We start from the raw sequence: 13,008 nt of genomic DNA, 5'->3' as shown, positions 1-13,008 counted from the left end.
CACCTTTCTGTTTTGCCAAAGTCACCCTGAGTGGGACGGGAATGCCCAGATGTGGGTCCCGAGTCGGCTGGGCCTAGAGACCCAAGCTACTCCTCACTGATGATGCCCAGCAAGGCTGAAACATGTCTGGGGATGCTTGTGGTCTCGTGCAGAAGGGATGTGACCTAGCAGTTCGGGCTGGACTGCCCCTTTTGGGGTAGGACCAAGCCTGATTTGCATATGGTTTTTCCCCTTCTGTAATGGCTTGGCAGGCTGAAAAACGATGGTTTGGAGGGTTGGCCAGAGCTTTGCCCGTGGGTATGATTAATTCAAAACCTTCCAGCCATCACCTTTCTGTTTTGACAACAGGGTTATGTGACACTCGCCTGCAGTAGCAACCTTCAGGGCACCAGTTCTACTTTCCGGTGTCCCAGTTCCACATGCTCCTGCAATCCATTTTTGTATCACTCACACCCATACGTATATGCTATAAGGGAAGGAGAACCTGCTTGGGGGTGGAGGGGGGAGCTGGTTTATCCCCTGTGCATCCATCCAGTAATGTGCCTGTGTCATGCCCTCGAAGAAATGCGACCTTCCGTTGTGCAAGATCTTCAGTTTTGCTGGATAGAGCGAAATGCATCTCAGGTTTTCCCGTCGCTCCTTGGTAGGCCCAAACATTGCTCTATGCGCTGGACTAAGGCAGAATAGTTGGGGTATATCCAACCTTGAAGACCCTCTAGTGATGATGCCCCCCTCCCTAGAAAAGGCAAGAATCCTTTCCCAATCCTTGTAGTTCATGATCTTCGCAATCAACGGTCTCGGGTTGGGGTGGCATGGTGTGCGCCAAGCGAGGACTTCTTTGCCAGCGATTTGTGTGCTTGTTCCACAGTAAGCCCTTGTGTTAGCGTGTCGGGCCCCCGCTCCTGCAGGAGCATATTTTCAACGTAGGATCTTTGCCTTCCGCCCTCCTGCCTCAGTAGGCCAGCATCTACGATAACGGCATATATCTTGTGCTCCAATGCAGTCTTCAGCGCCGCTATTGCTGCCAAGATGGGGCATTCTTCCTGCGGGACCGCCTGCAACAGAGCAGCTGCCTCTGTGGTGACCTCCTGCTGCATTCCTTCCGCGAGAAAGCCTCGATGACGGTCTGTCTGGCCTTCCCTTGCAATTCCTATCCAGCATCTGAATCCAATAACTAAGGTAGGCCAGTGCGGGCCGCGACGGCAACGTTCACTTTGCCTCTGCCAAGTGCCAACAGGGGAGGTACCCTCAGTCTGAAGCTCTATCCCCCCCTTCCCCCAGAAAATGAAGGTGTCGTGCTGCCACCCGCTATAGTAGTCTTTTTTGGGGGGTAGCAGCCCTGCAGGATATTAGTCTCTAGATAATAGAGCAATCTCTTCCCCAGGGTTTCACTTGAGGGATGGCATGTCAAGAGGCCACCTTCACCCACTCTTATGCATACCACTAAACCGGTTTAGCCTTGAAGTGGGGGCAGGTCAAGCTTGGATGTTTTTGAGGGGCATTCTATTGAGGTCAAGATGACACTTTGGGCCTCATCAGGAGTTAGGCGGAGTTGTAGAAATGCAGCGGTAACGCTATTACCGCTGCCAATCCCGAGTTTGCAGGTAACTCAGAGCATTCACCTCCAGCTCTGAGCTGAAGGTGAATGTGCTGACCTTCCTCCCTCCCCTGCACCCCCATTTTCCACAAAATTACTGCAGCACAATTACCACCATGGTAATTGTGCCTAAAAATGCTGCATTGAGGTATTTGGACTTAAAAAAAAAATGGAGACTTACCCAGTAAGACGTTGCAGTAACGCTAATTGTGTTGGGTCGGATACCTCCCACTCGTGATTAAGTCCTTACTTTGCTAGGAGGGTGAAAATGCATACCAAGGAAGACAACACCACAAGCATTTAAAAGTATGGGTCTGCGGCAGGAGGAACGAAGAGGGTTGAAGCCACTTCTTTGGACCAATTGTCTCATATTATTTAATTGCAGGTGTATAGGAAGGAGCATATGTTTCAAACGTGACGAGGAAACTAAAAGTTTTGCGCACATTGTTCATTATTTAACGTTCAACGGGATTAGGTCATGATCCTGGCTCAAACACAAGCGAAGAACACAAAAGTATGCTAGTGAGTAAACACAATGGTGTCCCCTCCAAAAACATCTTTCTTTTTGCAGATACCCTGATTACTGGACAATTATCAACACACTTGTTCTGTGACCAAATCGTACAGTTTCTCCTCATGGTGTATGAAATGATAGGACGCACTTGGAGTTCCATATTAAATTTGACATATAATAAATACTACAAGCTCCAAAATGCAGAAGCCTGTAGCGCTATGTAAATACAGAAATTAATACTAAAAGTGTGCAGTGGACCTCTGCTGCACTAGTCTGTATGCAGACCTGTCCACATTGGCCTATTGGTGGCCCCCAGACCTACGACCTAGTGGTGAGTCACCAGCCATGGAGATTCACCGGCTTGGGGGGGGGGGGGAGGGATGCAGGCAGCACCAAGGGGAAGGGGCGCCTGGCAAATGGGAGTGTGTGATAAAAGGGAGGGCATGCTCGGGTGAAGAGGATGGCAGGAGGCAGAAGGACATTGGCCGAATACTGGGGAAAGGTGTGAGGGGCTGTCCAGAGGCAAGACTGGATAGTGGGAGGCAGGAAAATGCTTATATGCACAGGTTTGGGGGAGTAGTAGCCCTCTTTGTTTGATGACTTGAACAGTGAAATCTCTCTAGAGTCCCTGAGTCCTGAGTAGTACTGCTGCTGCCTTTCCAGGTAAGTTTTTAAATAACTTAAATTTTGCTTTTATTTCCCATTTTGCTTACTTATGGCAACTTATTCAAAAGTCATTTCCATGGTTGGAATTGTGCTGTAGAATGACCAGGGCCTATTGCCTATGTGATGTTTGTGTGCCCCCCCCTGCCCCCAGCCCCTCTTACCCCCCAGGAAGCTCTTTTTACTGTGACCATAAAATGGCCAGATAGAACTCTGCCATTAGTGGACCTCTGCTGCACCAGTCTAGACATGCCCACATTGGCCTCTCAGCCATTGTGGATGTTTCTCCATGCCCCCCTGGGCTCTTACACACATGCGCGTGTGCTACCATCCATCCGCCCCCACTGCAGTACATGCCCAGGTTTCTTCCCTCATGTTCCGTATTCAGAGAAAGCTTTGACGTTTAATCTGCTGAGGTAAATAAATGAGCACCATACTCTGTTGGTAATGAGCAGTGCTCGGAAGCCTGTAGTGCTATGTAACTGCAAAAATGAATACTAAATAAAGTGTGCAGTGCATGCGCATGCTCAGTCATGACTTCTAGTTAAATAATGGGGGCAGGGCTGCCGAAATAACAGAGGCATCTTTGTACAGAGGAAAGCAGTAGGGGTAGGGAAGGGGGCGCTTAGGGCAGTGTATACACACCTCAGCCATTGTACAGCGGCCCAGGGCATGGGTGAGGGGGTGCCTGCGCCTTAGATCTTGTTTGATGTGGTCGAGGCTCAGTGCTGCCTGGATGAGCCATCTCCCCCAGCAGTAACATGAGGTGGGCAGGGCAAAGCATGCTGATGTCAGGGAGAAGGGAGCGGGCGCCTGGCGTTCCACAAGACCCTCATTCATGGGGGATCTGGGCTGAGGCTCTCATCAGGATCAAAAGTCAGAGAGGCAGGGCCCTTTTGTTTGAGGGGCGATTTTCTCACACCCCAGTCTATATTTACACAATAATCTGCTTTCCTCGTTTTGCCATTAACATGCCCGCCCCCATTAAGAAATTACCTGCAAATAAAACGCCTCTTTGAAGAAAGCACATCAGTGTTTGGGCTGCCGTAAGAGGGCACTCTGCACCCTACCCACGTGTGACAGCATACTGCCGGAAACTCTTGGGGTCTCAGTCCCCAACTCTTTAAGCAATGCCCCCATCTCTCTATAGGATGCTACTTCCTAAAGCGCCTTGAACATTGCCCCCTCAGCACACACACACTGGCTGGGCATTCAGAAACCTACACCGAGCTCCGTGAGGATCTTGCATCGGGAGAGGTTTCAATCCACTTGGGTATGTTATCAAACTGAAAAATTGTTTCCATAACCTCTCACTCCACTTACCTGGTACAAGGGCAAATGCCTGCTCTCAGTAGCATTTTCTGATGGGTAGTGAAAAATGAGTCAGATTTTCCTATCCTATCACTTTTTCCTACCCGTGGGTGGGTTGCCCAATGGCTGCTGTCGGTAGGATTTTCTGACGGGTAGGAAAAAATGACCGGTCAGGCTGTCAGATTTTCCTACCACGTCACTTTTTCTTACCCCTGGGTGGCTTGCCCAAAGCCTGCTGTCAATAGGATTTTCTGACGGGTAGCAAAAAATGACATTACAATTCCTGTCAGATTTTCCTACCGATAGGATTTTCTGACAGATAGCAAAAAGTGACGTTACACCGGAAGCCAGCAACAGTGCCGCCATAGGCACAGATCCCCGCAGTGTCCGACCCCTTATTTCTGCAAATTTGGTCGAAATTGGGCGTTTCCAACTATCAATTGAAGGATAATGCGGGAGCTCCGTAGTTAATGAAGCCTCACTGCATGGCTGCCAGCCACGCCCACCCCTCCTGAAATGTGCTAGATGTCTCCTAATTTTTCTTTATTAACATTTTCAAACAATTTTAAGTTAATTTCTCATATGCATGTTAAACGTATTTCTCATAGCATGGCTGAATCCAGCAAGTGGTAAAACGGCTCCCTTTAGCAGCACTGTGTATTCAGCTTCATCAGCCACGTTGTTTTTTCTTTTTTCTTTTTCTCTAGGAATTTTTGCAAGGCCCGATCACTCCAAAATGAGCTATCCAGCAACACAGCTAGAGTGTTCCCTCCCACTGATCCTCATCTGCGACAACGTTCGCGACCCTGGAAACCTTGGTACAGTTCTGAGATCTGCTGCTGGGGCCGGCTGCAGCAAGGTGCTACTCACTAAAGGTAGCCTCCACTATTGATTTGGTGACAGCCTAGAGGGGACTATGGTCTCCTTGTTTTTCTGTAGGACAACTGACCGAAAGTATAACTAACTACCTGTAGAAAACAAGAACACTATTGTGAAGGACATTTTCTTTTGGAAAAGGTGGGATGCATCTTTCGTGCTAATTACTATGTTGATGATAGTAGATCAAACATTTGTTTGCTCGAATGTTGCAAAATCTTATGCTTTAACTTCAAACTGGAGCAGAAATCGTTAGTTTGCTATTAAAACTGCAGCAAATAGTATTGTGTATTGTAATCCTCTGGCATGTTTCAAAGCAGCTCAGGAGAAAGGAGACCGTTCTCGTGTTCAAATAATACATGACCTAATTGCTTTCAGCTGTAGATGCGATATGACCAGATGTTTTAGGAAACATGTAAGCAGTGGTGGGAAAAATACTGAAACATTAGCCACGTTAACAATGTCTTGCCCTCCCAGAGAGAATCATCAAATCCTTCCTGTGCATAAAGTTAGATGGTTTTAGAAGCATACATTTAAACATTTAACTCTTTAGCTGCCTATATTTATCACCCAGCGCAAGCTCTTTCAGTTGGTTGTGGAATGGTATCCAGGTGAATAGAAAAACAGGAAGTCGACTAAAACAAATTAACTAAAAAAAGGGAGAACCCCTATGAGATGGCTATACCGACACCCTCAGTTACCATCCCTTCTAGTTCTCGAATACAAACGGAGGCTGTGGGGGTTGAGGACACTGGTATCGCACCATCCCCCACTGTCCTTACAGAGCCTCTGTTCTCTGATCTCCAACTAAGTGGACTTTTGGGAGAAATGCTGCACCTGCATGAACCTCCACAAATATGTATGGGTTGTTTTTCAATTTCACTGTTTGCCAAATGGATGCACTCACTCGAGCCAGTTTATCCATCCTAATATAGCCCTATATCCCTTGGGAGGGCTCATTATCGTGGGATAATGACCCGCTCCCAAGTTACGGCCCGATGTCTGTGAGGTTAGTAGCACATGGTGATGGTAACAATAAAGTTTTGGAGCTGTGGTGGTTGAAGTACAAACATTTAGGTTAATGAGTAAATGGCATCACATGTGTGAATAATTTAAATGCAGTTCCATTTTGGAATATTCAAATAACTAAGTTGTCTTCAAAGGGTACGAATGTTATTTATAAACTTGGTTGAACTGTATTTGTTTTCGTATGAGCTTGCTTTAGGCGCCATGGTAAAGTGCATTGTTTTTCTTTACAAAAATGAAACCATAGTTCATAGTTCCATGTTAAGACATTGGGCCGTATTATGAGCTTGGCGGTCCGTTATAAGGGTGTTAGTAGCAACGTACTGGCACTCTTTCCAAGACCGCCAGACTCTGAGAATCCCTGCAGGGGCTGTTGCTCCCGGAAGGTCCTGCCGTGGGCACCAGCCGCTGCAGCATGATTTTCACAAAAGCACTGGCACCATTCGCAACGGTACCGTTTCTTCTGTATCCCCATTCCCATGGAGTCCGATATCCCGGACTATCCCTTTGGCACCGGGATATCCAGCGGCGGAGCGGTGTTAAGAGTTCAGCAGCAAATCGCCATTAGCACCGATGGGTTACCGCCGAACTCTTATCGAGGCCGTTTGTGCTGCTGTTTCTTGAATGCAGATTAAGGCTTTCATTCCCTGGCTGCTTCTGAAGTCTGATTAGCTGGAATGCACTCAATACCAGAAGTTATTGACTACATGCCGAACATTCTGATTACCTGAGTGAAGGTCAATAATCCTCATTCACCTTAGGTTTGCCTCTTTTTCCCTCCAACTAAAATCAAGGAATAACTGTATCCTATTGTTGCTAATGCTTAGCGGTTTACGTTGAGGCACCCTCACAATAATCTTTTCCCTGTCGCCAGAATCTCCTAGGACGAAGATGACTGCGCTCACCTTCCCTGGGCTTGGACTGGTGCACAGTGGCGTCTGATAGCGACTAGAATACCCGCTTGAAGGGGAATATCCGCTTGAAGGGGAATATTTTTGGCTATTGCGTAGCCCATACGGTTCCTACTCCGTTTCTGTGGGGACTCCCGATCCCTGATGGTAGCTGCCTGTCGGGAATTCCTACTTTGTTCTAATTTACTCTAGCAAAAGCATACCGCCTAGCACTTACTTTGTGGCCTTGCCTTGCACTTTGTGGACCTCTGACGCAGTGTTCCAACATTTAGTCTTCATTGCAGGTATCCAGTGATCCACAACTTGCAGCCCCCTCCACCACACACACCCTGAACCGGGGACGCCTGGCTATTCCATCTAGCCTTCCCATGCACTCCACTTTGTCATTGTTTCGATGGAGAGCTTTTATTGATACCATCAGCTCACACAAGGAGAGGTTGACTAATTCTGAGACGAAACCACCCCATCGTGTCCTCCTGTGTTCATTATTGTTCAGTCTTCATGCTTCAACAATAATATAACCATTATTTATATAGTGCTACACACCCATGTGTTTCAGAGCACTGAAATAACAGATGACCTTATTATCGCACAGAGTGGTACTCAATTTATCGACCTCAGGAGGATGAAAGGCTGAGTTGACCGTGCTGGGATTTGAACCTTTCACAGCAGGCTGTGCACAGATATAGTGGGTAGGGGGGGGCGGCTAACGCTTTGCTTGCTGTGCTATATGACCGGCTTCTGTCTCCTGGGTGACGCCTGTGCCATATTCAATGGAAATGTGTCCACCTTCACTGAGCCGCCAACAGTGTCCAGTTGTTGTTGTTGCTGCTGCTTCCGACTGTCACCTGGCCATTGGGCGTCCATGTGTACGGTCCCACGCAGTGCTGCTCTGCTCTCCTCTCCATTCCTATTTAGTTGCAGGCATACTGGCATAGTACTCCCACATATTCACCTGCCCTCGGCAGACAAGCTTTCCAACAGCAAGGGCCCCCATTGTGTTCTCTGCAGCAGCCGGTTGTCCCCTCTGGTTTCTTTTACAGTGGTCCTTCTATTGTCGTGTGGAACCTTTTTGATTCTGCGGCCCTCCCTCTGTACCGTGTACTCTCTGTGAAGCCTCTTGATCCCACATGGGAAGCTGGTCAACAAGGTGCTAGTGGGTTGGTCTGAGTGCCGCCAAATGTTGGCGGTCTTCATCGCTGCTCGGCTCCTCCCTATGCCTTAGGAGGATCTTCCAGACCCCTAGATTATCCACGACCAATTCTCATCCTCCTAGAGAACACAAACTGAGGGTCCCAGTGGTCGACTATCCAAATGTCGACTCCATGAAAGCAATGTGTGTAAAGGCCCTCAAATGCAACCCCCATGTGCACCTGTTACAAAGCCATTGTGTTTAATGGAAGACACACAGTTCAAACAAAGAAATAGCTCGCTGCTGCGAAAAAAAGATTGTTTTAAAATTGAAATGTCACAGCACAGAGTTAGGAAATGAGGGGGGGGATTGCATACGCCATCACCCGAGAGAAAGTGCAAACAGTCTCTGCTGTGATGTTTTAACCATTTTAAACATTGAAAAAAACACAGTTTGAAAAGAAGTTAGACGTTAATATGAAAAATATTGTAAATAAAGTGCAACATTGGCACGGCGTGAGAAAAATACATCCTATTGAAACAAAAAAAGAAGCCGAAACGACATATCCCTTTATTCGAAGTGCTGCATTTAAAACATTTTTAAAAGTTGCTTTTAATGTCAAGCACATAATATAATAGAAATTGGCACTACTCCGATACTGACGTATTTTGTAACGTTCATTTAGTACCGAAGCAAGCGGGACAGCGAAAGGAAGCACAGTACATACATGGGGTTATATTGGAGCGAGCAGTAGTCCTGTTGAAAACTTCCACCAGTCCGCTCGGAATAATGAAAGAATAACGAATGATAATGAATGAATGATGATGCATAACCTATGATAATGGCGACGGGGCCCGGCCACATAGTGATGAATGAACGAATGCAAAAACATGCTGTACAAGGGACTGAATAGCCAGGTGCATCCTGCAACCGGAAGATCAGCATTGGTCAGTACGCGTCTGCGGTTGGCAAGCGCGCCAACATGCTCCACCAGTAAAAGGCCCTCCTGAACCAATAAAGCGCCGTTATCCGGCTTGCCAAAGACTTTCGCCAATGGTTGGATTAACTTACACACTGCTTGCTGCTACTGTCCTAGCAGCCATGTGAGTGCTTCTGCTTCTGGATCATGATTTCCCTGATTTTGTTGTACCGAGCACACGTTGGTCCTTGTGAGCACTCCTCCAGTGCCTTTTTCTTAGTGAAATGTGATCAATATAGGCATGAATACATTGGATTTGATGTACCTTTTTATGTTGGGGAAACTCCATTCTCGCACTCATTTCCCCTGTTGAAATACAAACTTCTAATTAACCATGAGAAATTGTACCTCCTGTCTACTGTTCACAGAAACAATTATAGTCTTATCTCATTTCGAATTCTGCTTTTGGAGATCGGTGTTTGGGCCTGATACCCTGCTGAGACAACACTGTAATTATTCGAGGCAAATCCAAATCATTGCCCATGTGCAAGATTGGAGAATTGCCACTTAATTGAAATGGGGCCCACTGATGGAGAGTGCTGCAGATGGGCGCTTCAGAAGCCATGGCGGAGGACCCACCGAACCCTGGGTTTATTATTATTGTTAGTCAGCTGGTGGCCCGACCATACCCACTAGGTGCTGTCACAAAAGCATGACTCATGTAGGCCTTCAACTGAACAGTTTTAAGATCAAAATGTAAAAGTAAGTAATGCTGGCCCTTCAGTTGAAAATAGTTTTCTAACCAGTCCTGCAGTAGAGTTTAATATTCTTGTGTGCATGCAAAAATCTAGTGTGCAACTCAGAGATGCTAACTCCAGGAGAAACTGTAGTAGCAAAGATAGGAACAATACGTTCCTTACCTGTTGCTATGGTCCCCACAGCCTTATGGTATATGCAGCAGAGAACCGCTCTTTAGATGTTAGCCAATCTGGCCATGTATGTTAAAGGTGCCTTTTAAAAGCAAGAAAACGCGGGCCGTGGGCCAATTTAAAATGCTAGCACACTCTAGGTCTTCATTTTGCATTTCTTTCTGTGCATTCTCCTACCCATTTTATACTACTGGGGATTTCTTAAGATGCCATTGGCAAGCCTCTCAGTTCTGCACTATATCATCCATAAACATGGCACCTTCTTAAATCGCAAAGAGCGGAGGAAGGGCTAAATTATAAATGCATGGTTATGTTGTCACTTGCTTATCCATTTCCAAGTCTATTGTATTTGGTATCGCGTGCTTTGAGGCCACCCCCCCCTCACCCCATCCAGTTGCATGCTCAAGGTAGGTGGTGGCAGCTGCAGCCCTGTGTATGCAGGTCACCAGGGCCCTGCCAGCACCGTCACTTTGCTTGTCACCGCTGTTGGGATTCTTTGCTAAGGGAATGTTCTCCGTACTGTGGAAGGCTTCCCTGTGGTTTGGTTAGGGGAGGAGGTAAAATTCGCTGTAGGTATTGAGTGAGCAGAAGAATGGGAGCTAGCACGGTACATGGAAATGCCGAGAAACGACTGCAGAAAGGGGGGGGTGTAAATGGGCGAGAGAGAGAAAAGAGTGAAGTTGCAAGAGGATACAGGCGAGATGGTGTGACCGAGCGAAGGGATGGATAAAGTGAGATAAAAATGGGGAAAGGGAGGGGGGGGCAGGGGGATCAGTGCTGCCAGACTAGGGATTCCAGATGGCACACTATCACAGGAACACCACGATTCCGTTTTTGCGTTTCTCTTTTCGAAATCGGTCGTCCAGTGTGTTGTTCACATTAGTTGAATTTAAGTGTACAAAGACTAGAATACTTTTGTGAAAAGAAGACCGTAAAGGTGTACCCAGGAATTGCCTGGTCACCTGAGCGCTCACTGGTTGAAACTAACACTCACCCCACCACATTCCCACCCAGGAAATGTACTTTGTGAAACCTGCGTAGGATCGAGAGAGGATGCATGGAGCCGGGCAGAGTGATGAATAGAGTGAATGAAGTAGCCGCAGAAACAATGACACCCAAGAAGTTTCAAACTCTGTGGTGCTAATTTTATCATTGTCTGAAGGAATGAATATATCAATGATCAAGCGCTCAGTGTAGCGCGAAACGCGTTGTGTTGCAGGTTGTGCACCACGGCGTTCTGTCTGTGTTTATGTTGCTGCTCGTTGTGCTGTATACCCTTTTTTTTTGTGCAACTTTTTAACCATTACAAAAACATCCATATTCACTAAACGTTGTTTTAGTTTTTTTTTGGGTGTTTTTTTGTAAAAAAATGTTTTAATTTTTTTTTTATTTTGTCCTCGATCTTGGAGTCTATTTGCATTTGGCCCATATGGAACCATGCTTTTTTGTAGGAAGCACATTCTGACCAGGTTGTGGAGGGGAGTAAATGAAACGGTCACCGGGGACAATACATAACGGCACGTACATAGATTAAGGACAACCAACATTGGACATAGGATGAAAGGCAAAGTAGTCCCTAGCAGACTCGAACATGCAAATGCAGGCTGCACCATTGTCTATAGAGTGCTGTAGATCTACATATAGTATCTGGCTTCAATGGATGAATTTAAGTCCCAAGTCGCGCCTTGAAACACTTGTGTATAGGCGCGTTACAAATGCCATATCATATCAGTAAATGTTTCTCTCATCTCATACAATAATAACCCAGACGCAAAGTCTGTATTTTCTGGAGCCCATTTAAGCTAGCAATATTACAAACTATTATGCCCATTTATTTTACCCTACACCAATTCCCAGGTTGCAGTCCTTTCTAAAACATTTGCTGTCGCGGATCTCTAAAGGGATGTTCCAACAGTCCAGTCTTTTTAGCTCATGTAATTTTGCCTTCTGGTACAGAACCTGTTGTTTAATTTCCCATCATAAATTTAGTACTGCAAGAACTAGAACGCAAAATGGTTTAAACAAAACATATAGGGCCTGATTATCCTCTCACAGTTGAGGCACGGCTTGTATTCGCCATTTATATAACGCCTTTCCTCATTTGAATGGCCTCCGTGACCACAGTCCATGTGTAGGAGGTTCTAAGAGCTTAAATGAAAGGATGCATTGTGCATTTTTCCGGGGTTAGGATTTAGGTGGGCTGGCTAGACTCCAGTAAGCAGCCCAGAGGTCAGGCACATGGGTGGCTGCTGTTGGTGGTTTAGGATAGAGTGCTAGTGCTGAAGATTCTATGTGTGCACAGGTAGACAGAATTTTGTTTTTGTTGGTTGTAGCTGTATACTAATGACAGAGATGTTGAGGTACTCGGTGGGGGCTTCAGCGTGCACGGCTATGTGTGCTGCTAGACCAGAATAGCATAGCCATAGCTGCATTCTAGGGTGCATGGATGGATGGGTGGCCGTGCCTGTGTCCAGACGTGATGTAAGGTATACGTACCTGAAGTATACAGGTGCCAGGCAGGTTTCACAAACTTTAGTTTATTCTTCAAGTATCATCTGAAGTCCCACCAGCAGCACAGCCTTCCTCCTTTCAGTAGGCTCTCTATCATCCTTCCAATCTAGATCTCCCACTTCTCCACACTCCTACATTACATCATAGGCACTCCATCCTATTAACACAAATTGTTTGAATCTCTCAGGCCTGCTGATCGACCTGTGCGGCCTATCAGTGCCACATCTCAGACTATTGTCCCTTGTGAAATCCTTTTTCTCGTCCACTTGCTCATTCAGTTACCATCCTCCTTTTTTATTTTTTTGGTCACTTTTAGGACTCTGTTCATGTCCCAAAATCTACCATCATCTGTTCTCACTGAATTATGCAAAACGTTCACTACCTCACATAGTGAGGACCACTTCCTAGGATCTTGCCTCAATGGACCAGGAACTTTAATCCTGACAGCCGCCGCCTTTTATCTAATTTCCTTTTACTGACTTCCTCATCATACCTCCATTTGTTCTTCAATTTCTTTTCGCATTCTCTCCCTCATCTGCTGCACACTGTACCACATCCACCTTGCTCTTCCGGGTTCACACTTGCCAACTTCACCTTCACATTCATCTTCCGTGTTTAC

At 46.4% G+C, this 13,008-nt stretch overlaps 1 protein-coding gene across 1 annotated transcript in view; it reads left to right on the top strand.

Annotated features, from left to right (window-relative positions):
• Positions 1 to 13,008, top strand: part of LOC138581232 (rRNA methyltransferase 3, mitochondrial-like) — an 88,742-nt gene that overhangs the window by 53,453 nt on the left and 22,281 nt on the right. Inside the window, exon 3 of the mRNA XM_069652414.1 lies at positions 4,793 to 4,960. Coding sequence (XP_069508515.1) covers positions 4,793 to 4,960 — 168 coding nt within the window. The remainder of the gene's footprint in view (positions 1 to 4,792; positions 4,961 to 13,008) is intronic.

Source organism: Ambystoma mexicanum, chromosome 3p (genome assembly GCF_040938575.1).
Source record: "Ambystoma mexicanum isolate Mex_15411 chromosome 3p, UKY_AmexF1_1, whole genome shotgun sequence".
Classification (NCBI taxonomy): Eukaryota; Metazoa; Chordata; class Amphibia; order Caudata; family Ambystomatidae; genus Ambystoma; species Ambystoma mexicanum.
Note: the sequence above shows the minus strand (reverse complement) of the source record. Positions and strands in the feature narration are given on the sequence as shown.